General features: G+C 39.5%; 2 protein-coding genes across 5 annotated transcripts in view; one reads left to right on the plus strand and one right to left on the minus strand.

The window, feature by feature from the left end:
* Window positions 1-9,180, minus strand: part of cfap70 (cilia and flagella associated protein 70) — a 29,169-nt gene extending 19,989 nt beyond the window's left edge. For 2 of the 3 annotated variants that reach the window (XM_054771038.1, XM_054771037.1), the window contains exons 1-9: window positions 9,110-9,180; window positions 7,837-7,884; window positions 7,650-7,746; window positions 7,199-7,385; window positions 4,525-4,620; window positions 4,351-4,436; window positions 3,394-3,585; window positions 3,077-3,259; window positions 2,746-2,840 (exon numbers count right to left, since the gene is read on the minus strand). In XM_054771038.1, the coding sequence (XP_054627013.1) occupies window positions 2,746-2,840; window positions 3,077-3,259; window positions 3,394-3,585; window positions 4,351-4,436; window positions 4,525-4,620; window positions 7,199-7,385; window positions 7,650-7,721 (911 nt within the window). In that variant the 5' untranslated portion in view covers window positions 7,722-7,746; window positions 7,837-7,884; window positions 9,110-9,180. Of the gene's footprint in view, window positions 1-2,745; window positions 2,841-3,076; window positions 3,260-3,393; window positions 3,604-4,350; window positions 4,437-4,524; window positions 4,621-7,198; window positions 7,386-7,649; window positions 7,747-7,836; window positions 7,885-9,109 lie in introns of those variants that run through there. The other variant, XM_054771039.1, reaches the window with a different exon arrangement.
* A 653-nt stretch (window positions 9,181-9,833) lies between these two features.
* ddb1 (damage-specific DNA binding protein 1) overlaps window positions 9,834-27,836 on the plus strand; it is a 64,344-nt gene continuing 46,341 nt past the window's right edge. Inside the window, exons 1-9 of one of the 2 annotated variants that reach the window (XM_054770574.1) lie at window positions 9,834-10,019; window positions 11,081-11,229; window positions 11,500-11,616; window positions 17,016-17,237; window positions 17,503-17,617; window positions 17,784-17,881; window positions 19,933-20,091; window positions 24,687-24,770; window positions 26,209-26,325. In XM_054770574.1, coding sequence (XP_054626549.1) covers window positions 9,959-10,019; window positions 11,081-11,229; window positions 11,500-11,616; window positions 17,016-17,237; window positions 17,503-17,617; window positions 17,784-17,881; window positions 19,933-20,091; window positions 24,687-24,770; window positions 26,209-26,325 — 1,122 coding nt within the window. In that variant the 5' untranslated portion in view covers window positions 9,834-9,958. The remainder of the gene's footprint in view (window positions 10,020-11,080; window positions 11,230-11,499; window positions 11,617-17,015; window positions 17,238-17,502; window positions 17,618-17,783; window positions 17,882-19,932; window positions 20,092-24,686; window positions 24,771-26,208; window positions 26,326-27,836) is intronic. The other variant, XM_054770573.1, reaches the window with a different exon arrangement.

Raw genomic sequence — 27,836 nt, forward strand, 5'->3', positions numbered from 1 at the left:
TACAGTAGAAAACAGTTCTCCTTCCAGCCCGTGTGGAAGCGGTAACTGGTTAGTTCGCTAGCTGGCTAGCTTGTTAGGTCGCTAGCTCTTGAGACACTGCAGTATGAGAGTTGCAATGCGGTGTAAACAACACGAGTGTAAAGGTGATTATAGTGGTGTTATTTAATGTCTAATAATGGCCCCAATAGTGTTAAAAACATATTTAGAAAGTCAAAAACAGTTTTTCTATGCTCTAGCTACAAAAATATTCCATCTATTAGCATTGATCCTATACTGCAAAAATTCATTGAACACGGTCAGATCTGGAGCAAATTAACTGCTAGAAACCAGGTACAACGGTATGAAGTAGGGATGAGCCGGATACTCATTTTAGCCGAGCCCAGTACGAGCATGAAATGAGTACAGCTCGTCATTATCCTCATTGGCTAACTACATTGGGTAACTACTCATGTATTCACTCTTCACGCTCTGTGATTGGCCAGCCACACACAGCAACCGCCCCTACCTAGACAGACTTGCTGCAGGCTGCAGTCAGACAGGAGCCATTCCTCCCTCACGTATGCGGTGCAAATTACAAGACAGAGTTTAAAAAGGCTCGTGTCGCGTTGGTCACTACCTCCACTCTGGACGGGTTTTCCTCAGCTTAGCTCGTATCTAAAGTTACTTGGTAAACTTGTTTCATTACGTACGCAGTTCATTTGACAAGGCAGAGCTGTAAACCTCTCGTGTTGCGTCGGTCACTGCTGGTGTTTGTTTTAGTTTTTCATCTGCTTGCTTCTAAATTGGCTGGTGATATAAATTCAGTTGGAAATCTTTGCTCGTAGCACTGAACGCGGTGCTTTTGAGAAAATTACAGTGAACGAGGCTGACAGATTATTTCCTTGTTTGCCATCACTGGATGTTTGCATGAATCACCAACTTCACAGAGATCATTAAAAAATAATTAACTAATAAAGTCTTACATATCACTTACACACATCCACAGTACACATATACAGTAGCTGAATAATAAACAATAAATATAGCAACTTCTGATCAATCCATGTCAATTTCAGATGTACTGATTTAAGCTTGACCCGTTTCTTGTTAAACCACGCCCACTTCCGGTTTATGCCTCGCCCACGCAGAGTACAGATACGGATACAGATCATTTCGATGGGTGAACAGACACATGAAGATTCTTCAAAAAGGTAACGCAGTAATTACTTTCCCTGCTAACTAATTACATTTATGATGGAGTAATTCCGTTACTAATTCAATTACTTTTTTGCAAAAGTAACTAGTAACTATAATCACGTTTTTAAGTAATTTGCCCAAAACTGCCCAGGACACGTCAGACAAAAAAACATTTACGCTCACATTCACACCTATGGGCAGTGACGTGCGATCTGAGACAGATCTCATCTGTCATAATGAAACATTTTAAAAAGAATAATGATAACATAAAATAAATATTAATATCTGTCCATTCAACTGTATTATAAATGTATTTTCTACATGATTCAATTTGTTTTTAATATTTTCTTAGGTAAAAATTGATGAATTTACACATTTCCTGATCAAATAAAGGGCAGGAACCTAAGATGAGGCTGCCGTGAGCGTGTCTTCTCGCCTACTGTCTTCGAGTGCACTATACGCTGAGTTGGATCATGTCGCCTGCCAGTTTTTGTTTGTCAGCATGTCGCCAAAAATATAATGTTTCAGAAACATGACTTTCTACAGCCTGTGTATTGTCTTTAATGTGAGTGTCATATACACAGAGGCGCTGCAATAATTTTCTCATACTGAATGAGTGGGGGCGTGCGTGAGATGGAAGGTGCCGTCAATGCCGTCCTTCCATACAGAGGAAAAGCCAGATTTTCTTTTTTATTTGACAGCAGCAGTAGCACCAGCCTGAGAGCAGCAAGTCAAAACGCATTAAATATATATTTTATGCATGCTCTACTGAATGAATGAAGGAATTAATTAATTTGACTGCCATGATGGCGGATTGTATACCCAAGCTCGCTAGAAGGTGATCAGACATTTACAATAAAGTGTCAGAGCTGTTCCTACAGAATTATAGGGTGCATGTACTTCAAATAAAAGGTCAGACCACACATGTTTTTCAGTTAATAAGTTAATATAAAAATAAATAAATAAATGGTACTAAGAGGTATTTGAAAACAACATTTTTAACAAAGGTTTTCTTGTTATCCTCTTAATGAGCAACCTGTATGTAGAGTTTTAGTGAATCAGGAAGTACTGCATGTTTTGGGACTGTGGGAGGGAACCACATTACATGCAGAAAACCCACGCAGGCATGGGGTAACATGCAAATCAGCACAGAAAGGACTGAGCCAAAAAACAGGAATGGATGACTAAGAAAATGAACAACTGACTGACTGTTTTATTTATCTTTTTAGAACAAAACATGTGAACATTACATGCCGTCTAACAAACAGCATAGCTGACGTCATGATGCCTGAGGCAAAAAAAAACTACTTGGTTGCACTGCTTGGTTTCAACTAGTGCAACCAAGTAGCACTCCATTTTGCTTCAGTCCATTCCACCTTATTGACGGCTTAACAATCAGTTAATCAATTTACTGGTTATCGTGCCCATCCCTGAACCCTAAACTTCCTTGCTTTGAGTCAGACATGCTTAGCATGTGCATCAGCGTGCTGCCTCAACACTACGACAATACACATACCACAGCTGCCAAATAGAGAACTAAGTACATAATGTGTTGTGTGGGAAGCTGACCTGGTTGCTCCACCTGCATCCAGAAAACAGGACATTTCTGTATCCCAGCTTACTCTGTTCAGCAAGGTCTCTGCTTCATTACGAAACTCACGATCCTGTGGTTGACATTTAGAGCTTCAGCTTTGTGACTCCTTTTCACTGTTCTCTTCCACAGCCAAAATATTTCTAGGCTGTGTGTTGATGAGCTAAACTGTACCTACTTAATCACTTTACCTTGTAAGTGTCATAATGTTTTACAACCTGAATAATTGCATGCACTATGTGAACATCTTTGTGACTACGTGTAAGACTTGTACTATCTGCTATAGATTGTAGTTGAATTTGCAGGTACCTCTAAACCAGAAAGCTCGCCATCTTCAAGATCAATAGGTTGGGTGCTGAAAACGGCTCCTGGCAGGAAATGGTTCCCTGGAGCCAGGAGGGCGTGATGTGGCCTCTTCTTCTGTCGGCCATTTTCTTCCCTGTGCCCACCTGGCTTCAGCTGGCCTTCACTGAACAATAAGAGCTGATCTTTCTGGGAGTCAGAAGAACATAAGAACACTTTTTGATATGTGACTCATCTCAGACTCAGTGCAGACCTACTTTTTTAAGAAAGGCCAATGTTACACTAGTATCTTTAGTCGTGCAAGTAAAAGATGTTACACTCACCTCTGCTGTACATGGGATCTCCATTGCGGCAGCGCATATGTATGGAGGGGCTCCAGGCCCACAACTCTGATTGAATGTATCAGGGAGAGAGTAGGCAGTCTCCAAAACTACCTTCACCAGGTTGGAGGTTGAAAGGTCTTCCTCTGTCAGTAATGGAGCTGACACGCTGACACCCACATCCAGAATCGGCTGCTAAACGGGGTAAAGGATCTGGATTATTGGGTGAAAACAACACTGGAACGTTAAAAGCAATGAATTTGTCTTTCGCTATCAGAATCCCAAACTGGGTCATTTTATATTTAGTTCCTATTTCCACAGTCTGATGGAAATGAATGTAAACATAGAAATAGAACAGTTTAGAAACTATAATCACAGACAGTGAAGTGAAACTTCCTGTTGAAAACGACACATTTAAGTGTGTTACTTGTAGTATTCATTGAATTTTTCATAAAGTACTGACGCCCATCGGCCTGCACCGTGCTATATCACTGTAGGCTATTGAAGTTTATGAGAACTAAGTAAATAATGTGTTTTGTTGGAAGCTGACCTGGTTGCTCCACTTGCATCCATGAAGTTTATGACTTCATGCTTATTGGGATTTCTAAGAGCAGGCCCCTCAAAAAACATGCCTGAATATAGGCTTATTTCCATGTACCGCAAAAATATTTCTAATTCCTCTCCAGATTGTGACACCTTTTACTAAGATGACCATCTGAAGTAGTAGCTACTGTATGTGAGGGGCAATTAAATATTAACTTTACAAGGTTACAATTGTTGCAGTTTTTATATATACCTATATTAGATAATAGATAATACACACACATAATACAGTACGGTTATAATGTGTGTATATATGTGTGTGTACTGTATATACACACACACATGCACACATGCACACATACACACACACACACACACACCTACACACACACACACACACACAATTAGCTAACCAACCTTGGAGTTGAGTCCTGGGATTGAACCCTTTTCTGGGGGGGCATTTATTGTATGAAGCGCAACCGTGGATGAAAAGCAACACTCACCTGAAGACAGAAAGCAAAAAAAAAAAAAAAAAGGGCATAAAAGACGCCATGAAAGCATCAATCAAGTGTTATTAAGGAGTTATTTTACCTTGCAGCAATGGCAGTAGGTCAATTACTGCCTGGCCAAGGACTATCGCTTTAGGCTCCGCTTTTTTCTTCTCAGGAACAAGCTCAACCAAAGTCACTGACAAAAATAAAATTGTTCACATTCAAAGTGGGATGAAAAGTAGCCTTGTCATGTGCAAATACAGTTCAACCTGCAAGCAAACATGTCAAGAATTTTCATCAAAAGCATGACTGACCAAATCATATGTCAACATTGTTGAGGAAATAGTTGCATATTGTGCTTTTCAAAGGCTAATAATAATAATAATAATGATAATAATAATAATAATAATAATAATAATAATAATAATAATAATAATAACAACAGGAGCCTCTTTCACAAACACATACAGCAAATTTGGTGCATCAGAGCCGTAACAGTCTATCCCCCTTTTATTCATCTGTGCATTTCATGCAGAACCCAGTAAAGTGGGAAACTGGCATATACAGCCATGGAAAAACTTATTAGACCACCCTTGTTTCTTCAGTTTCTTGTTCATTTTAATGCCTGATACAACTCAAGGTACCTTTGTTTGGACAAATATAACAATGACAACAAAAATAGCTCATAAGAGTTACATTTTTTTGGCAGTACAATGCTATAGTTATTCATGTAAGAACTTAAGTGATTTTGGTTGTTATCAAGAAAACCATAGAATTTGCTAGATATCAGCACTTTAAACACTTATGAACTATATTTGTTATCATCATTATATATGTCCAAACAAATGTACCTTTAGTTGTACCAGGCATTAAAATGGATCAATAAAATGAAGAACCAAGGGCAGTCTAATCATTTTTTCCATGACTGTATGCGTGGCTTATACAACTAGAAAAGCAGGTGAAGAGCGCAGACCTCTGCCAGGCACCTTAGTTCCCCCCGTATTGTGATTGACTCCATTAATATTAGTCTTACATTTATTTTAGCAACATATTTAGATTCCCTGACCATGAAAACATACCATTAGCAATTGGATTCATAATGCCTGGATGGCATAATGTGAATGCCTGAACTGAAATGCTGTAAAATGGTTGAATAATGAAATGTAGAATGACTGTAGGAATTGTTTGGAAGATGAAGTGAAGCTGTACTGAAATGCTGTTGAAATGTATAAATATTTGAATGGAGCATGAATTTGTTGAATGAAGGTACAAATGTGTTGAAGAGTAGGAAAAAGTGCAAAATGGAAGAGTAGTAAAATGTAGAACGAATGTTGAAATATGTAGTCTATGTAGAATTGTGCTGAAATGTGCTGTAATCAGGGTTTGAATAACTTAAAGAATAATATGCTAACATGCTAACGTTAGCATACTAACACCTAGCATGATAGCGCAATGTACCGAGAAGGCAAAATGTTCCAAATGAGTTGAGAATTTTGACTTTGGAGCAGTCTGAATCGGTTGAGAAATGTGGAAGCACTTAGACCTCTTAAGATCAAAGGGATTTTGCATTCCAAAAAATGGGACTGTCAAGAAAAGTGGGAATTCTTGATATGTCCCTAATGTAATGTCCTTAATTAGTGAATGCTATGATATTGGAACGGTCTGAATTGGTTGAGAAATGTGGAAGTAGCTAGAACTCTTTAGATCACAGGCATGTTGCGTTCCGCAAGAAAACGTGGGAATTTTTTGTGCTGTGGCTAATAGCATGAATGTCCTGACTTTGTTGAATGAGTTGATGTTGGAATGAGGTGAATCGGTTGAGAAACGTGGACGAAGTAGTAGGTAATAGCAGTTTTACAGAAAAGTGTGAATTTTGGGAACATTTTGAATTTTTTTTCAGTATAAATATAGGTAGCCTGAAAGTCTTAAACATGTTGAACAGTTCAGGGAAAAAAAAGAAAAGTTTGATGTTGGAATGGCTTGAATCGGTTGAGAAATGTGGCAGTAACAGCAACGCCGGCAAAAACATAACCTCCACGCTGAGCTTGCACTTTGTGCTGCGTTTGGTGGAGGTAATAATTGTCGGACAAACTTGATCAAACGTGAAGTTGAAGTGCACGCTATGTTACGTTCAGGAAAAATAGTGGCAATAAAATCTTGCACTCACAAAACAATCATGTCAGTGATAACAATTGTGATGATTTGGACACCGTACGATTTTTAGATATCAATACATAATTAACTTAATAATGTTTTGTTCAAGTGGAGTACTTTGTCCCCATAACTATAGCCTAGCTTCTTGCTTTGCAGCTGGTGTGTGTAAGAAGCATGAGGTGTTAAAGGCATTCCCCACGCTGATTAACGTGTGTGATGGCGGAGGACACGAAAGCTAACGATTGTTATTGGAAAAGTTCCAAAGTTCCTGTCCTTAATCAATATAATCAGTGTAGAAGAAACGGTGTGTGTCTTTTGCAAGCAGGTCATCAATAATGACCTCCACTGCAAATCATGTTACAGGATGCAATTAAAGTTAGGCTCACTCATGCTACTTGAAAAGGAATATTTATGTTTTCGGTAACTCATGTCACTCGGCTACTTGAGCAGGAATATTTGCTGTGCTTTCTGTAACTCATGCCACTTAATATCATTATTGCACATAATGTTTGACTCTTATATGTGGACTGCACAATGGAACAACAAGAAAAAAAAAGGTAATTAAAGTGATGGAGCTGTATGTTAGCAAAGTACCAAGCTACAGACGTCACGTACTGTACCTATGATTGGTTTATGGGAGATGTCGCTGAGAGGCAGGGCATCATTGCAGCAGGCAAAGCTACACGTGTAGTCATACTCGATGTACTGGGCCGTGACATCGACTGGCTTCTTTTCAGACTCTCCCACGATTGCACCATTGATCTCCACCCGAAGAAGACTTTGGAGGTTTCCTGCTTTTTTCCCATGCTTACCGAAAACAGATTTTCTAATTAGGTGTGGAAATGATACATCAAAAAGACAGAAGGAATATAGTGGTCCACAGTTTCAGCTATATTGTCCTGAACTGGTGCTTACATTATAAAAGCAGCGACACAACTCGTTAGCAGTCACTTGGTAAATAGTCATCCAACATCTACATGTAAGAACTGGGATGGGTGGAGGGACACATTGACAGCCGGCCTCTCAATGAATGCCAACAATTTAAACTAAGCAAATGAACTCTTCACTCACCATGTTAGTTGCCCGAGTGATAGTTAATTTGATGTAAAAAATAGTTTCTACTTTGTCTACAGCAGGCTCCATTATTTAAGGCAAACTGTACAACAACCTGCAAAGGGTGAAAGTAATAGAATTGTAAATTGATGCGCTTTTCAATGAAATCTTTAATATAAAGGTATTTCTTTGAATGTAACCTCACCTCTAATCCTTGTACAGGCTTTGCCTTGTTTCCTCTTCTTGAGCTATGCTGAAGGCACAGAGATAAAAACAAAGTGTTTAATATTTCACCTAATGTTAGCGTTAGATTTGCTGCCTGACAAGTGTACAATGATAGTGTGGTAGTGTATAGTATAGGTGAATACCTGATCAGGTGCTCTTTCTTTAACTGAATTAAAACTAATATTGGGCTGCCAAAAAAAATCGCAATTTCTAACAACAATTTTTAATAAATGTTATTGAATGAGCTGCATTGCAAACAACCCTCACACTGCGCTGCTGCAGTTGACGACTGACACCACTTCCTTCGAGCTCTACCCCGTCCCCCAGCGAGCCTCGCCAGGGTGAGTTGACTCCACTGTCCGGGTTCTATTCGATGATGAGGGAGGAGCGATCACATTAATGAATTGGCTTGTCGTTACTACATGCATTAATGTCAAAGAAAGTCCCTGTCAACTGTCCTTCTGGTACCTCCCATGAAGAACGACATAAAAACCAATTCGGATCTCAGTTTGAAGCAAGAAAATTGTGATTTACATTTTTTGTGCAGTTGCCCAGCCCTAAAAGTTAGTCACATCTACATCAAAGTGATGCTATAATATAAACTGTATACTGTAGCTACAAATACATTAACATTCTTGTAGGACAAAAAGTACCGGAATGTCGAAAGCATAGCATAGCATAGCAATAAAAATAATTTTCTAGTTAAAATTCATTAAACTTGACCAAAAGATTTACCCTGTCATTTACAAGCGCTTTTATCAGTGGCGGAGCTGACATATTTCATTGGGGTGGCCAAGGTGAGACCATTACTGGCATAGGAATGGCAATAAATTGATACCTGAAATGTCTAGATGGCCAGTGGGTTGGCCGAAGCGTGACCTCCCCGCCACCACGCAGCTCCGCCACTGCTTATTACCGACCAGTTTTGCTCTTTGCAGTCACAGTCCCTACACTGTCGCCCATAGCAACCAATGTTTACAATCCAGTCCGGAATGATTCCGTTTTTGGACGCTAAAACGAATTTGTATCTTCCCTAAAATTGCGACATAAAGTGTCTTTTTTTGTTTAAGGATGCCGTTGCTATGAGTTAGAGCGAATCTGTTGCAATTTTTTTCTTCCCAGTTTTACCGTGCTATCTATCCAAACAGCGTCCAAATCACAGAAATATCATCACTAATCGAATATAATTCATATTTAAAGGTATCGTCACATTTAACTTCACTTTTAGCTAAACAACAATGTACCTAAAATACCTCACGGTAGTCCTTAAAGGCACCTTTCGGTTGGATCCACCTGGTTTCTTTACACTTGAGCACGGACGCCCTGACGTCATAGGGACAACTGCTATACCGCAAAGTGGGAAACATTACTGACAACTTTAGGATATAAAACATATAAGCAAATGAATAAATAAACTCCGTTACAATACAAATATAAAAAAATAAAATAAAAAAAATATTGGTCCTTTCAACAGTAGAAAAGATGATGGCTCCGGTTACCTTGTCCACTGCAATGGACTTGGAATAAGAAAATGAATGAACTTATTTTCTAACAAAGCCACTATTGTGGCATATTGTTTTCACCCAACATAATTATTTCATGAAAAAGGCAACTGGGTCTCAATATGTTATATAAAGCATCACAGCAGTCCCCAACCCATCTTAACCCAGAGTAGGATTATAGACGCTGGATGAATAGAAAAATAATTGTAAAATATTTTACAATAAAATTGGGTCATAGCAAATGTATGGAAAACACTGCACTGATAATAGCTTATTGAACACTCACATAGTCAATTAACATTATTTTTGCATAGTAATAATAATTAAAGCATTATTGTAACTGAAATTTTCTGTCATTTCTTAAGGCAACTTTCGAAACGGTTATGATATTGGGAAGGTGAGCTGTGCTGTACTCTAAGTGGAACCTCCATGGCAATAGAGGGCGTCCAAGCCTTTATTCGCTGCTAGCTTGCCATGCTTCATAGATGGATACCGCGGCTGTGCTAACTAACTACTTCCGGGAGTTGTAGTTTCAATGATTTTGTCACTTGTGTGAGAGATATAACACTATTTTGGTGTTTGTCTTGTACTGTGGTGAAAATGTCATACAACTACGTGGTTACCGCTCAGAAGCCCACGGCGGTCAACGCCTGCATCACAGGTAAATGCCAGTTTGTATGCCGTTTTTGCTGCGTTCAACGGAAAGCTACGTGAATGCTAGCTGGGCTCCCGCGCTGCAAGTCCTAAAGCTCCACACGGGCCTGCAGAAGCCGCCCGCTCCTGTTTTGTTACGCTTGTGTTGTTTACTTGTCATGGCTGTAAAGTGTCACACTCAACGTGCAATGCATTTGCCGTTTTTGGTAGCTCACATACGATCGGCTTTTGACGGAAACACTTGTGTTTAATATCTACGTACTTACAGAATGCAGTATTATCTTGCTCATAAACATAGCCAACATGCGTCACAGCTAACATTTAAGTTCTTTGAAAATTGACTGTGTATATTGTAGAGCTAATAAAGCTAGTGATGAGTTATTATAAACATTTGATTTGACATCAGTTCACTCTAGAAATAACATGAGTAACATTCTCTAAGTCACTGGTGTTAAAATCAAGGCCCGGGGACCAGATGAGACCCGCCGCATCATTGTATGTGGCTCGCGAAAGCCTGGCAATAATGTAATAATAATGCACTTCACCTTTTAAAAGTATTTCTTCTTTCATTTTGACAGGAATGTTGTACTGTGTGCAGCTCTTCTAAACTTTAATATTGGGTCATGCAACAAGATATTCCAAGCATTTTTTTGTTGTATTGGGGATGCTCAATCAAGTGTTTAAACCAGACTTTACTCACCACTGACAGAGACTGGCTCTTCTTGGTTATAGCTAATGACTTCTTGGGATTCAAATGCCCAATGAGTTTGGTTGTATTAAACTTCCCCGGTTTTGCACTCAGCTGTAACTGAGCTGTGTTTGCACTTTAACGACAAATACACACAGCCGACATCACTCCTACTTCTTGTTACCCTGTTAACACATTAGCACACACTGTTGGTCACGCAGGCTTTATTTATGATGTTGTAAAGTACGTATTATAAGATAGTGGCATGCTAATTATTAAATGCAAACTGAGCCACTGTCAAAATGTGTTTCCCCTTTGTCTCAGTTGACATAAACAGTATTGTAAACAGCATGTTACATGTCCTGATGATGGTTTTACAGGCCACTTCACCTCTGCAGAAGACCTCAATTTGCTAATAGCAAAAAATACAAGATTGGAGATCTATGTTGTCACAGCTGAAGGTCTCAGACCTGTCAAGGAAGTGGGCATGTATGGCAAGATCGCTGTCATGGAGCTCTTTAGACCCAAGGTATGTATTCAGTTGTTTCAGTTAGATGTTTTTTTGGTGACATGCTTGTTGCTGCTCTAATCTGTTATACCAGTCTGAATTACACGTTTCTGTGATGTTGCTTTGGATGTATTTTTTGGTGACAAAGTTAACAATTACAGTTAATTAACAATTAACAAAACAAAGTGGTGGAGAACAGAAAGCCAAGGCTGTGTTGATGACAGGCATAAAGATAAATTGCAATGGTCCGGAGGAGTTTTTGGTTCAGTGTCATATTCTTAATTTCTGCAGGGTGAGAACAAGGATCTGCTCTTTATTCTGACATCCAAGTACAATGCCTGTATCCTTGAATACAAACAGAACGGCGAGAGCATTGACATCATCACTCGCGCCCACGGCAATGTCCAGGTGAGTGAAACTCATATGAATAACTACAGGTACTCTTGGTCGCAAGGAACCGAGTATGAAAACGCTCAAATTAGCAGTGACCATAAACAAGCAAAATTTAGACTAAAACCAAAGTTAACATATTGTTGGAACTCCAAAATGTTTATGAAAATGGGAAATGCTGAAAAAATTGCTTTACACTAAAAATGTATAAACTCTGTTTATAAGACAGCAAAAGATGCTTGTCAGCAACAAGCAACTGAAGACTTAAACATCTCTGCAAAGACTTGCAATAAGCTCATCTTCGATAAGATATGGAGGCCATCTACGTAATCTAAACTTGCACAAAACATTACTGGACAACAGGGAAGCAACTGAGTCATCTAAACTAAACAAAACATTGAGGCAAAACATTAGCGTCATGCCCTTAAAGCAACTGCAGATGCCAAATTATAGGTGACAGACAAATATTTGAGAAGAAGAATACGGACAAAGTTATAAGTGAATTGCTGGACAACACACTCCGATAAACAAAGATGTCATGCATGCATCTACAATCCATCAAATACGTTACCGTGCACCAATAAGTCCAACATTGTCTTTCATGGCTTTAACACCTAATTTATGGACAGTCCAGATCTAAAGAAATGAGGCATCTCAATAGTTGTGTAGTTCTTAAATTCCTTGCCACCAGATCGTGTGGTGATGTTGGGAAAATCATTAAAATGGTCAGAAAAGTCTTTCTTCTTAACAGTGTATGCATCTACATGACATTCAGCTATTTTTGAAGATATTTGTTTTGTATATTTGGCTGTAAACCTTTATAATACTCTTGACATCTGTGCATGTCTGTGGTAACTCAACAGTGGCTTATTTAGGGATGTCCGCATCCACATTTTTTGGCTTCCGATGCAATTTTTTTCAGGCCCACAATCCAATAAAATATCAAATAAAAGATAAAATTGAAAAAAATGTGCATACAAAATACTTTTAGGGTAGGACTAATCATTTGACATGGTTACAGATCAATTTGAGGTGTGATTTAGAATATATGACTTTAATTTTTTTTTTTTTTATTTTTGTATTTATTTTTTTTAATACGAACTCTCCTCAACGCAGTAGTGATTTATTGACAGCCCCTAGTATAAACAACAAGCAGGTAGTGACCAAGGGCGGCCACAGCCAGTACGTAGCTCCGCCACTGCGTGCAAGCTGCCCGTACCATCACACAGCAGTCTGAGCACAGTGAGGGGGAACTACTGCTGTAGCTATACGGAGCCGGATATCCAACGTCCAACGTGAAACTATCTTCACCACAGTACATCAGGATCAGGAGAGCGAGCTCTGTCCTGGACGGTCCTCTGAACTCCGTGGAGGAAGTGGGGGAGAGAAGGATGTTGGCTAAGCTGACATCCATCATGGACAACACCTTTCACTCGCTACATGACACTGTTGTTTCCCTGGGCAGCTCCTTCAGCAGCAGACTGTTACACCCACGGTGTAAGAAGGAGAGGTTCCGCAGGTCCTTCATACCGACCGCTGTCAGGCTCTACAACACCTGCACCACCTGAACCATATCGTAGTCACTATGCATTCTTTACACTGTACTCTTTACTTGCGTATCTTGTAACAAGTAAATTTCCCCGCTGTGGGATAAATAAAGTACATACATACACATACACATTGGACATGTCTGCACGGTAGTTTTGCGTTTCCTGCTTCTTGCGGGTGGTGGAGTCGAATAGCAACACCTTTTCAAATCAAATCAAATCAAAGGTTATTTGTAAAGCACATTACAACATCCCAATGGTTCCCCACTGTGCTTCACAAGAGTAAAAACAGGTTATAGCGAACAGGGATAAGATGGAATAAGAAAAACAACTAAAACAAAATAAAAATGCATGCACAGAATCACAACTAAAATACATGTAATCATCACGTGTCAAAAGCCAGTCTGAATAAATAAGTTTTTAAAAGAGATTTCAAAACTGATAACCCTGTAGTAGATTGTAACATAGGTGGAAGGGAGTTCCAAAGTGTGGGGGCAAACGCAGCAAAAGCGCGATCCTCCCCATTTTTTGTATTTCATCCTTGGGACTTTCTAATGTTGTGTGTTGAGAACAGCGCAGGGCCCTGCAGTGGTGACGGACAGTTAAAAGCTCAGCCAAGTATACTGGAGCAAGGCCATTAATGGCCGTGAACACAAGTAAAAGGACTTTAAAATTGATTCTATACTGTACTGGGAGCCAATAAAGAGAACGGAGAACTGGAGGATGTGCGTGTTTTGGAGCATTAGTAAGGAGGCGAGCAACTGCATTTTGTACCAACTGTAGCCTGCGGAGGAGGGACTAATGTACTCCAGTATAGAGGGCATTACAATAATAAAGCCTTGAGCTAATGAAAGCATGAATCACTTTTTCAAGATCTGTATGGCTTTACCTTTGCCAGGAGCCTGAGGTGGAGTATCAAAAGCAGCTATAAGGTCGAAAAGAGTTTTTAGCGTCAAGGGCTTTAAGGATGTCATTGTGTACTGTCAATAATGCGATATTCTGTAGCAGGTTCTAAAGCCTGATTGAAATTTGTTAGCAATATTATGGAGCGACAAATATGACTGGAGTTGTGAGAAGACAAGTTTCTCCATGACCTTGGACAGGAAGGGCAGATGTTAAATTGGAAGGAATTTGGACAGAGTTGATGGGGCTAGGTTCGTTTTTTTAAGAAGTGGTCTAACTACAGCTTGCTTAAGGGCAGTAGGGACAATACCCAGCCTGAAGCAGCTGTTCATAAAAAGACCAAGGCTCTGGGACCAATGGTATCCATCACCTCCTTCATTATCCTTGCAGGCATAACATCTCGAGGGCAGTTGGTGGGGTTTAACTGTTGGACTGATTTTTTTTTTAAGAACAGAAGTGGAGATTGGCTCAAAGTTCTCAAAAGTGTTACCGCGCCTACCATGTTGGAGTGTAGCCCAGAGTTACAAGCGTTACACGGCAACTGGATCAGCCCAATCTTCGGGCGGAAGCCAATATTATCCGAACGTCAAAATACAGCGGATGGGCAGCCGATCCTGAAGATGGGATCGGGACATCCCTACTATTGACTGCTTAACCTCCAAGTCAAACCCGGAAGTGACCCAGTAATAAAGGACCTGTTACCTGTCTGAAACCACAGCTCGTTTTTTTATTTGCCCTGGGCATATTGTAAAACTAAAATGAATTCATTATTAATAGGGGTGTCTCGAGATTAAAACGTGACGAGATTTCACATTTGGAGAAAAGGTGAATCGTGAGAACAGGGTAGCCGGAAGCCAACCAAGACTGTGAACTATGTCATGGTCTACTATGAATGATAATACAGTAATATGGAAGTGGCAGTGTTCAAGGCATTATTGGAAGCGCACATCAGAATCAGCTTTATTGACCAAGTATGCTTACACAAACAAGGAAATATGATTTCGGTTAAATTAGCTCTCACTGTACATATACACAGACATAAATGAATAATTAAAAAGTAAGATTGAGATGTGCAAAAGGGATAATAATATAATGACAGTGCAATTCAAGTAAGTGGATGTGTGATTAATAAACTGGGCCATTATTCAAGATTCAAGATTCAAGAGAGTTTTATTGTCATGTGCATGGTAAAACAGCAGTTATACCATGCAATGAAAATCTTATTCTGTTCATTCTCCCACGAAAAGAAAGAAAACACAAGAAAGAATAAGAACATAAGAAACATAAACACATAAACATAAATACCAATAAATTAAGCAACAACAACAGAAGAGACATTAATACAAGTAAATAATACAAATAAATAAATAAATAAAGTGCTATGAGTGTGTGCGTGTGTTGCGTGCGGCGTGTGCGAGTGCTTCGTTGAGAAGCCTGATGGCCTGTGGGTAAAAGCTGTTTGCCAGCTGTTTGCCAGCATTATCTACATTTGTAGCAAAAAAACAGGACTGTCTCTGTACCTGGTTGTTTTGGTGTACAGTGTTCTGTAGCGCCTACCTGAGGCGAGGAGTTTAAACAGTTTTTGACCGGGGTGTGAGGGGTCTGCAGTGATGTTCCCTGCCCGCTTCTTGGCCAAGGACCGATACGAATCACATATGGAAGGAAGGTCGATGTCCAATCATTTTTTTTCTACAGATTCCATGTAGTCTGTTCCTGTCCTGTTTGGTTGCAGAGCCAAACCAGACAGTGATGGAAGTACACAGAACAGACTGAATAATTGCCGTGGATCAGCAGCTTCTGGGGCAGATTGAACTTTTTATCAGACAGAATTAACCACTCAGCCACCGTGCGACCCTAATCACTCGAGTTTACAAATTTCAAAATTTTCTAACATTCCTAACATACGTGCGCTGCAAAACGTCTGTCAGTGTATTCTTGCTAGTTACTGCACCGTTCTTTCAAATTGCTTCTTTCAAAAAACCCTGCTTCCATTGGCCATACTGGAGAGAACACCTTTGCTAATTGAAGATACCATACCAGATTGATTTGCTAATGAATTTGCATATTGTCCGTCATTGGGTGCAAAGGTCAGATTTTGATTGCACTATTTAAATTAAATAATTAATCATGGCAAGCTATACCCACCTCACCCATACTGATTTTGTATTGCATTTTTAACTATTTTTTTTGTACTCATTGATAATTTATTTTTAAGTATGTCAGAATTATTAATAATTCATACCTGATTCCCTAACCAAAAAAACAACGGGAATCTAGGAAACTTCACGTGTACTGTCCAGTATCCAGGTATTTATTCCACAGTCACACTGGTTGAGTTTTGGGCTAAAACGTTACTGAACTGATTTAAAGTTACTGAATCGTTTCAGATGGTATCGTTCTAAATGAACCAATATCGTCCTTGAATCGTATCGGTTGCCACGAATCGTGATACGAATGGAATCGTTATTAAAAAGAATCGTTACACCCCTTTGTCTCACACATGTAAAAATAATAACCACTGTAAGATGTAAAAACAAAAGAACACACTACCTTTTGAATCAAGAGGCAAACCAACACTCCTAGAGTCTTACTGCTTTGAATGTGCCTCTGCTTTCTCAGTTTAACTTTATGTGTGTTTCTCTTATGTATTCTTCGCTAAATACACCTTGTTGATGCTGGTCCTTTTTTGGAATAAATGTAATGCAAGACATCAGCCAGAGTGATCTTAATCTGGGAATTTATGCAATATACTGATTTCATCCGTTATTTATGTGATTTATTAACTAACATAAGACATATGACATAAGAGGCATATTTTTCCCTCAACAATGTGTTAAATTGAAGGCACTTGTGTCACATTATGAAATTATACTGTTTGTATTGTAAAAACAACCCCCCCCCAAAAAAAACACTGAAGATGTGGATTTTTGTACTTCACCCATATTTTCTCCATTTTTACTTTTTCAGGATCGCATTGGGCGCCCCTCAGAGACGGGCATTATTGGAATAGTTGACCCAGAATGCCGTATGATTGGCCTGCGGCTGTATGACGGGTTGTTCAAGGTGATCCCTTTGGATCGGGACAATCGTGAGCTTAAGGCCTTTAACATCAGACTGGAGGAGCTGCAAGTTATTGACGTACACTTCCTTTATGGCTGCCAGGCCCCGACTGTGTGCCTCATCTACCAGGTACGCTTTGCAGAGGAAAGAAGCTATCAGTGCACTTGTGATATAAAATATAAAAAATTAAAACTAAAACCTATTGAGGTTTTGCAGTTATGATTTTCATTTAACTCTATAGCTGAAAGAATGATCAAATGATACTAATTGATAGCAAATAAAATCTTCGAGATGTTCATTCAGAAGCAGTTGTTAAGTCTCACCAATGTAAGAGTAAGCTTTCTTGTCTTATCTATCTACCAAGAACACGTGTCGTCTCTGTCATATATTGTAGGATCCTCAGGGGCGACATGTGAAGACTTATGAGGTTTCATTGAGGGAAAAAGAGTTCAACAAGGGCCCTTGGAAACAGGAGAACGTTGAGGCTGAAGCATCTATGGTCATCCCAGGTTTTTGGAACTTCTTTCATTTCACTACTTAATAATAATTTTATGCGTTAAAATAGTGGTCTGATTTATCAAAGTCTGCATGTATTGGGATTTTTGGGATCTGTCATCAGTGTCAGAAAGAGTGTCTCTGGGAGTGCCTGTTTAACTTATTGTGCTTGCATTTTAGTGCCTGAGCCTTTTGGTGGTGCTATAATCATAGGACAGGAGTCCATTTCCTACCACAATGGAGACAAATATTTGGCCATTGCACCACCCACGATCAAGGTAATTGCAACGTCAAATTTTTATGTAGAGGAGATTTTTTTTTTTTTTTTTTTTTGCATCATGGAAAACACAAAAGTCTGATGATATGGTTGTGGGAGCTGTGGTGTTTACCTCTCATAAACAGGAAATTAAAAAGCTGGACAGATCTTCACCCCCCAGTGTTTTAACACCAAAAGACAGATGAGGTCTATTACATTATCCCATTCATTAAACATTCCTGAAATCGGGAATACAAATGTAAAATTATTTGTCAAAATAGTTGTGATTAACACGTTGACACACTTTTCTTTTCCAGAGATATTATTGATTTAGGTTATAATCATTACATGCTTCTTTTATTTTTGTCTTACATTAAACAGTCAGCCCTCAAGGACCTCCACATCAAATTGATTACATTTATATTTTATAAATCAACTATGATATCAATAATATAAATAATTCATAAAATGGCTAGAATCTGTTGAAAGAGGATCCCTGCGATGCCAATAGATGAAGGATTCTAATAATTTATACATTGACTTAGTTTACACAGTAGGCAACATTGTTGAAAGGAAGGCTTTAAAAGTGAAGTAGGCAGAATGAGTTTGGTACCATGACTACTGTTCTTTTATCTGGTTTGTCCTTCAGTCACAGCAGACAGGAAACTCTCCCCAGGCAAACATTCTGAAATGAAACAACAGGGACAATCTACAAACTTTTCACAACTCCCACTCCATGTGGACAGAACCTTTTTAGATATCTTTTCTCCAGTGTTACCTATTATCTTTTGGTTCAGTTCATGGGGTTGCGTTTTATTAGAAGAGTGCGCAGAAAGGGATGTTGTCACGAGCCAGTAAAATAGTGTGCATTGTCAAGATCTACAAGTCTGTGGAGGTCTACTGGTGGAAGATGACAGGTCATCACACGGCCCTGACTGCAACCCCATCAAGTACTTTTGGGATGAAAGAAAACAGAGATTGAGACAATGAATTTGAGCCAACATCCATGACCTCTGACGTCACACATGTTCTTCCGCATGTATTTCCAAAAAGCCTCTTGCAAAATGCACTCCCAGAGAAGTAGAAGCTGTTATAAATGCAAATGGGGGAGACCAGTTCCATACAGTGGAACCTTTTGTAGGATTTGTTTTTCGACTAAAATTACTGCCAAAAATATGTCTCGATTTTCGTACACTGTCTCGATTATTACAGACTTATTCTGTGTGAAGAATAGACATTGGTTCAGAATCTACAGGGCTCCTACGCAAGTATGGAAAAATACGAAATTTGATTTCAGAAATTTCCATGTCTGGAAAAGTATGAAAAAAATGGAAACTGATATCCATCCATCCATTTTCTATACCACTTCTCCTCATTAGGGTCGCGGGGCAATGCTGGAGCCTATCCCAGCTGACTTCGAGCAACAGGCGGGGTACACCCTGGACTGGTCGCAATATAGAAAAATATTTATGCTTCCAACACTGTTTCTACTGTTCTGTTTTCTAAACAATGAAACTATGAAAAACAAAAACAAAGAAATGGATGGATCTGTTTTTCTAAGACGCTTGCTAGGGCTGCTAAGATGTTTGTGTGAGAGCACGCCGTAGGCAATGCATCCTGGACAACATTTGGGAAGACTGACAGGTTGAATGGCCAGCCCTCTTCTTTTATCGTCCTCCAAGCCTTTGTATGAGCAACATTACGTAGCTATAATCTCCTGGAAATTATCTGATGACATAATGGCATATATTTTCAGAATACTGAAAACAAACTATTAATTCTATTTTTTTCAATTCCGCCATCATTTACATGTATTTCACATTTAAAACTATAATTATTCTCTGTAAAACATATTTTTTGTTCATATTTCTGGGTGTCTGGAACAGATTATTATTATTGTTTCAGATTATTGCATGACAAAAAACGAGGTTTCACTGTATTTTCTTTCATCATAGTTTCTGTGTAATCTTCTAATACGGTACTTTTGTTCTGATGATGTATGCCTCATTTTGGTGACTGCGGTGTCAAAGATGATTTTTCAAGACTCATGTGGTCTTTGTGTTTGGATTGCAGCAAAGCACTATTGTCTGTCACAACCGAGTGGACCCAAATGGATCACGCTACCTGCTGGGAGACATGGAGGGCCGCCTTTTCATGTTGCTGCTGGAGAAGGAGGAACTAATGGATGGAACGGTTGCGCTTAAAGACTTGCATGTGGAGTTGTTAGGAGAGGTACCCCATTTTATTATATTATCTGTGTGATTTTATCTCCATCCTATTTCACTGTGTTTGCCCACCTGCCTCTTTCCTGGAATTTTTGCCATTCTTAGCCTGCATGGTAACTCTGTCTCTGGCTTGTTTTTTTCTCCAGTTTTCTCATCTTCCTTGGTCCCCTTTGCTAATATAGACATTTTAGTGTTTTATAGTCTTGGCAAGACCTAATGGATCATTCTACACTTGTACAGCGGATGTGACAAATCCTATACATCCTATCTCTTTGTCTGCTTAGCTGGGTGTCATATATCAATTTAAAAGTGATTTAGTCAACTGCTTCACATCAGTACTAGCCTTTAAAACCAAATCTCGAGTGAAAGGCAGACACCTTTTGGCTTGTGACATCTTTCTCTTAATGATCTGCCAAGAGAGTAGTAAATGGTGTTTTCCAAGTCCTCTGAGTGATACTGGAGCTAGAAGCTGCCAAGAAGACTGCTACTGCTGAGGAGGAGACAGATTGCTTTATTGTTAGGACCTGTCTGCTCATCCAAAAGGCAAAAGGCCTTTTGGATGAGCAGGCAGGTCAGATGGGCATCTTTGCATTGTCATGCATCATGAAAAAGAGGTCCATCTTTAGTGTACATTTATTCCACATACTGGAGAGCCATATAGATGCTGAATTAGCTTAACTTCAGGCACTTTTCACAATCAAATAACTGTCTGACTCAGCCTTTTATGATAATCGATAAATCGATTAATTGAACGATTACAAAAAAAAGACGTCAACCATTTTCATCGGTCTCAGTAAACTGACATGTACATGCATTCGTGTTTGTATTCCTCATCTCTCTTTCAGGCTTGATGACAAGAGGGTTCACTCAGCAGCTGTCTGTGCGCGTTGGTGCTGCAGTGGAATGAACAGAGAGCGTGAACCCTCCTGTCGTCTCTCCTCTCTTTGTCCCTGTACATGGCGGCGCGACTACCTTGACTAGCGGCAAATTAGCCGCATGAGCCGACATACGCTAACATAAATGACGCCACAAAAGTGATAGTTTCGAAGGCAACTGCCACATCCCCAGTGTGGGAATATTTTGGTTTTATACAGAAAAAACACTCCAATAAAAACTACACACATGCAGTTATGTAGTATATTGTTAAACTAATGTAGGGGGTCACATTTGAGCTGGACCACTTACAGTATCTGTGGTGGTGGAGTAAAACGCAATGTTTCTGATGTCCTTCAACACGTCTTCTTTCACTGGGTTACACAATTCAGGAATTGCCGTTTGTGACGGCAATTGTGTATGTTCTTCCAGGCAATCTCCCAGGCAATTTGCACTGTCAAACATTTCTAACATTTCCTGAATTGTTGCATTTCTTTTTGCAATGTAGCGAGTGACACTGACTGACTGTCGGGACGAAATCTCCTTTCCACCTCTGTTTTAGGTGTGCATACAAGTTGGTCGTATTCCGCTTTATCCTGGTCACTACTTTTGAACAAATGCAACATATCAGTTTGTCGGTGTTCATGCACTCACCTTGTTCATTCTGTTTAAAACCGAAATATTCCCACACTGGGGCTGTGGAATTCACCTTAGAAACCATCGTTTCTAAGGTGGCAGAAATGATCGACATCTTTTTGTTTTTATAGTTCGATTAATCGATTTATCAATTATTGTGACAAGCATAGTTGAAACTGAAATTAAGACGCCTACTGTAGTGGAACAAATTAGGATATTTTATCAAACAACCAAGAGATTTGATTAATTGATTTATCAATTATCGTGACAAGCCTAGCTAAAACTAAAATTAAGACACCTACTGTAGTGGAACAAATTAGGATATTTTATCAAACAACCAAGAGAGTGAGACACACACGTTCTTGTTCCATTACACGGTGTTGTCGGCTAGAAATGACCGGCTACTGATTGGTGAGCTAATATGTTTATTTTCCATCTTAGCTCACAGCGCTGTCTTTTTGCAGATTAAATAAACTCCGTATGAAGTTAGGGGCATGCTTTCGTAATAAAGTAGCCACACATTCAACAGTAGTCATAATTAACAGAAACTTAGCCCCCCCAAGGTACATTCAAGGGATTCAAGATGTAGTAGTATGACATCCCCATCAGCAGTGTAGTACATAAATAGTGACTTGTGTGATTGTCAAAACAATATGCTTTCGAAAGAGTAACACTTTTGAATCACAACAATGCCTACTCGAAAAAATCTGACCTCACAAATCGCTCAGCGTTATATTTTTCTCCTGTCGTATCCCTGCGCACTGTCGCCATTCTTGTGGATGTGATGAAGACGCTCGCATCTCCTTCAGTGATGGAACGCCGCGACCACCTTGTGTGTGTTCCACAGTGGAAGAAGATGTGAGCGTCTTCATCAGGGATACAGCGGGAGACAAATTTAACTTGAGGCCTGATTTTTTTTTTTTTTTTAGGAAATATTTTTGTGATGCAAATGTATTACTCTTTTGAACGCATATTGTTTCGAGAAGCCATACTCTTTACTTAAATGGCCCCAGCAACTAAGCGTAACTATGTTCCTCGTCACGGAAATCCGACCAGAACTGGACTTGCGGTACCAAGTGAGGGGGGTAAGTCACTGTTGATGTCATACAACTTCATGTCAAAAAATCCCAACGATCCCTTTAATGTTCATCTCATCGATTTGCACTACGTTAATTTTACCTTGTCCCGAGACACGGTAAAATTTGCTCCGTTCTGGGTGTATTTGGAGGATTTGCAACATGGAAGATGTGCTGTTGTGGTATGTACTGCAAGTGCCGCGTTACAATGGATAGTCGTCCCGGTGTTCAACTTGCTATTTAGCTTGAAATGCTCCCACACTTTCGACATTTTATGTTTTGTAAATTTTGCTTTCCCTCTCTTTCGTCGACTTGTTTTCTCTTTCCTCTTTAATCTTCCTTCTCCTTCACCTAAACATCTGCTTCCTTCTTCCTCCTTTGCGTGGGTGTCGTCAGCGCACTGGTGACGTAAAGGATTCCTCGAGGCAGAAAAAGATCCTGGATTATTTTTTGTAATTGAGACACTTGAATTACTCGAAGAATCCTTTCACCGACTACTTCCAAGATACTTTTTTGTTGGTTTTTTTTGTTGGTTTTTTTTACATGAAAGGATGTACATGGCAAGAGCTCTGCTGTCGAGTTTGTAACTATTTCGGTGCTTTCCTGACACTTCAGGAACACAAGATCAGAACAGCTTGCTGACACCCTCAACTTAAACTCGGAAAGGCGATATATTAAATAAAAGACTTACAAGTGCTGACAGCTGCTAGCAAGCCAAGCTAATCGGCTAGCTGCTGAAGTTCAAAGTGGTTGCCTAGGAACAGTGCCAAGCAAAAAGCAAAAAGATACCGGCCTTGGAAATTCAGATCCAAAATCAGAAACAGATTCTGGCTGTTGTACGAGGAGGATGGCGCCTTGAATGTAAAACCAGAGCTAGAATTCTATGAACTTGTAGATAACAAAATTTGATGTTATTTCACCCCTTGAAGTGTTAGAGGAGAAAGCTACACAGGAAAACTGTAGCACAAATAAGGCAGGATATTAGAGGCCTGCTAACACAGATCGGAAATGTATAAAATGTATAATATATATATAATATTTAATCGCAGAACATCAGCCTCAACTAAAAATTCTCTGAGATCCATGATGAAGTCATCAAGCTTAAGGAGGAAGCTAGAGTACTGATGATAACAACGTACTACAACATGATAATGCTGCCTTGCGCGCAGCTTTTAAGGAGGTTAAAAACCCTGTGGAGGAAGGTAGAGCAGTATGAATTGATATCAAGACACGACTGGATGATAATGCTGCCTTCCGCCACGCTTTAGGAAGAAAAAGAAGCAAAGGAAAATATCACTGAGCAAATGGAAAAATACAATTGATGAGATGGATCAGAATGCACAAATGAACGATGTGCTCCTCACAGGGCTTTGAATTACACTCAGGACAAAGGAGGTGGATGTAGATATCGGCGCCATCGATACTTGCATCCCACTGTATGGCAGAAACAACACCACACCCGTTGTCAGCGTCAAGTTCATCAATGGGGAATTGAAAACTGCGCTGCTGAAACAGGGAAAGAAGCTGAAAGGTACTACATGAATGAGCATCTGACAAGATGCTCTAAGAAAGCACGAGACTTGAGGAAGTAGGGAAAGATACAAAGTACTTGGATCACCAACGGCAAAATCTACATCAAGCAAAACGGAGGACCAGTAGAGGCAAGAGTGCTTGTTGTCAAAGATATCAACAATTTGGATAAATATTAAAAATCATATTACCATGACAACAAGGAAAATGGACAATACAACAATACAAGAAAGAACCATGCAGTTCAAAGGATTGCATTCAATAACGTTTGACATCAATGCCACATAGCATGGGCCTGCTCAACAAGAAGTACTGGAATTAGGAAGCCATGTATCTACATTCAATGACATTCACAGTGCAACACAAAAGAAGGAAGAACGGGAAGACCTGGAAGTGGAAACCCTTGGCTATCCATATATACACATGTAATTGGCAAGAAATCTGAGCATGTGTTAACAAATTGATGTTTTGTTGTCTTCACTAACAGACTTCCATTGCTGAGTGTTTGACCTACTTGGATAACGGTGTTGTCTTTGTGGGCTCCAGACTGGGGGACTCTCAGTTGGTAAAGGTAAGGAAACGTCTCTTTTGAGTCCTAGGCCATTGATTTATTATTGATTTTTTTTGTATATTATATTATATTATATTATATAATATATACACACACACACACAGCTGAGACCAGGGATCTTGGAGACAGCCTTCTTTCATGTAATTCAGACATGTCGCGAGGTACTACGAACTAGCACAGCCGCTGCTAATGTTTAATCCGCTCTTACGTCATTCTGCTGCTCACTGTAACGTTAGTAGTACACTAAGTCCCCAACTAACGAACACAATTGGTTCCAGACGACCGTTCTTAAGTCGAATTGTTCTTAAGTAGGGTAAAAGGTAATATTACCAATGATATAGGTACTACATGTACGTGTATACATATACAGTACATGTGTATGTATGTAAATATGAGTTTGGATGCAGTAGTAATATTAAACAAGGATAATTAATGAAAAAAACAATAATAAAAATGATGTAATAATACGTAATGATAAATGTTATTTACCTTTGAAGAGGAGTGGTCGAGCATACGTCGTTGGTGGTGGTGGACGAGGTGGAGATATTGGGAAAAAAAGGACAAATCGTCGTCGTCGTTAGACTCTTCTAAAAGAGGTAGTGTTCTGTGGGTGGTGTAGAATTAAGCAGGCCTATTAACTCTTCATAAACTTTAATCACAAGCTGTGCCGGGTTGCATGGTACAGCTAAACTTAGCTTTTCTTCACGTCTCTTCCCCCTGGACTTCATCACCTGTTGGTCCCATTAGCAGTGTCACAGTGCCCTCTACTGGTCAAGCATGTGAAATATGGACTTAAATATAAATAAATATGGACTTATAAGGCAAAATACATGAAAATATAGACCAGTCGGCTTGTGTTCGTATCTGCGAATGTTCGCTAGTCGCGTGTTTGTAAGTTGGGGACTTACTGAAGTTGCGAGATATAGAGCACGGAGATGTTTATTACAATTTTGAGAGAGTTTTCTGCATTTACCTTTACATGTGTGTTTGCTCTCAGGACGTTCTCGACATGAGGAAACTTCTCTTGCTGCCGCGTGTGTGCGTGCGTGCGTGCGGACAGTGCCCGATTCAGATTGGCTTGCTTAACCAATCAGATGGCGCCATAGGTGGAGCTATGCTGGAGACAGAAGTCTCAGCCGGCAAGAGAGAGAGAGAGAGGCGCGTCTGAGCCGAAATAACCTAGTTATAAATTGATTACTTTATCGGTCTGTCACATTTAAATAAAGGCCAATACCGATATACATAAAAATTCCAAATATCGGCCCCGATTATCAGCCCGACCAATAATCGGTGGACCACTAAAACGTAGTGGAATAACTGAAATAAATACTGTCAAAGCACTCCTTTAGAAATGCTGAATGTGCCTGTGTGCTGTCATGCAAGGGTTTTTACAGCTTCTCTTTCTCATAAAAGGTCTGTTTTTTTTTTTTTTCGACAGCTCAATGTGGACAGCAATGACCAAGGCTCATACGTGGCTGTCATGGAGACTTTCACTAATCTGGGGCCCATTGTGGACATGTGTGTGGTAGACCTGGAGAGACAGGGCCAAGGCCAGGTGAATGCTGACTCCTTATATGACTTTTACATTTCCCTGTAATTGTGTGGATCCTCCTTCCAGCCTTAGTTCTTGTTATGTATTTCATACAAAGATTGATGACATGGTAAATGCAAAATGATATTTACCAGGCTTGGCAAATGGCTTTTGAAGAGCTTTACTTAAGGTGTTTCAGTGCAGAGCGGAAAATAGCTGATGTGTCTAAATATGACATGTTTGTCACTTGAACAAAAGGTATGATTCAGGTATTTTCTAACTTGGAAACTGATTCTTGACATTGTATTGTGCTGCATCAAAATAGTTGGTTTAAGAAACATAGCAAATGCTTCATCTTTCAAGCATTTGCTTGAAAGCAAATTCTTTGTTTCAAGCAAATGCTTCATCTTTCAAGCATTTCCCAAAAATCTGTGACACAATCTTTTATTGTTGATTGTTGGGTATTGCTGATATTATTAGCTGATCAGTTAATTGTGTGTAATCGAGACCATCAGCTACAGAACTGTGTAAAGTTGTGCCACTGTACGTTTGGGATGCCATCATAGTCACAAAATTACAAAATCCTTCTAGAAACACAAGAGACTGGAATAGTAGTAGTAGTAGTAGTAATGCAAACAATACTGGGTAGCATTCAGATAAAAGCTTTCTTGGGGCATCATCCGGGGTGTGTTGACATTGCGACTATTTGAGAACTTCAAAGTCTCTGACTGTAGCATGTGTAGTTGATGGTACCTTAATGTTTCCATTATGTGATATGCTTTTTCGTCATCATCTGAGGAACAACCAGGGCTCAAAGCACCAAAGTAGCTGGCCTTTTGAGTGGCATTGTCCGTTGAACCGAGGCTACACAGAACAGCCCAAATCTGTCACTGGCTTTAGCAGTTGGGAGAGATCATTTTGATTCATGTTGTGGACATCTTGTATGAATACTCCTTTTTCTTTCTGTCTCTGGCCGTTGCTTTGTTTAGCACTTGTTTGTATACACTGTTTACCCAACATTAGCATGCAGATCCTATCCCAGTTCCTATAGACATGACTTCAATATTTTGATTGGAATGTTAAAATGCAGCAGTGATAGCCGCTTCTCAATTAGCTTTATATATTATTTTGCAAACGTGCAGATTGATGTGCATGTCTGTCATCAATATTTATTATAGTGTACATTCCGGTGTACAAGCCACACCCACAAAATTTTGAGGAAAAAAACAGATCTGTATATACTGTATATATATATATAGGCCGCACCAATATATAAGCCACACGTGTCCATGTCATAAAATGGCATATTATGGCGCGCATGAGTCTGTGAGGACCTGGCAGCTCTTTATTTGATAGGAGCCAATCATGAGCTATGAAAAAACTCAAAACGAGCTTGTCAAGATCCCCCAAGAATATGGCAGACCATTTAGTGTAAGTACAGTGAACTTATGACATTTTCAAGAGTGATTTTTCATAGGAGTGTCCCCGTGCAACTTTTGTACTTCCTATATCAGGGGTCACCAACGCGGGCACCA

The sequence above is a fragment of the Dunckerocampus dactyliophorus genome, chromosome 3 (genome assembly GCF_027744805.1).
Source record: "Dunckerocampus dactyliophorus isolate RoL2022-P2 chromosome 3, RoL_Ddac_1.1, whole genome shotgun sequence".
NCBI lineage: Eukaryota > Metazoa > Chordata > Actinopteri > Syngnathiformes > Syngnathidae > Dunckerocampus > Dunckerocampus dactyliophorus.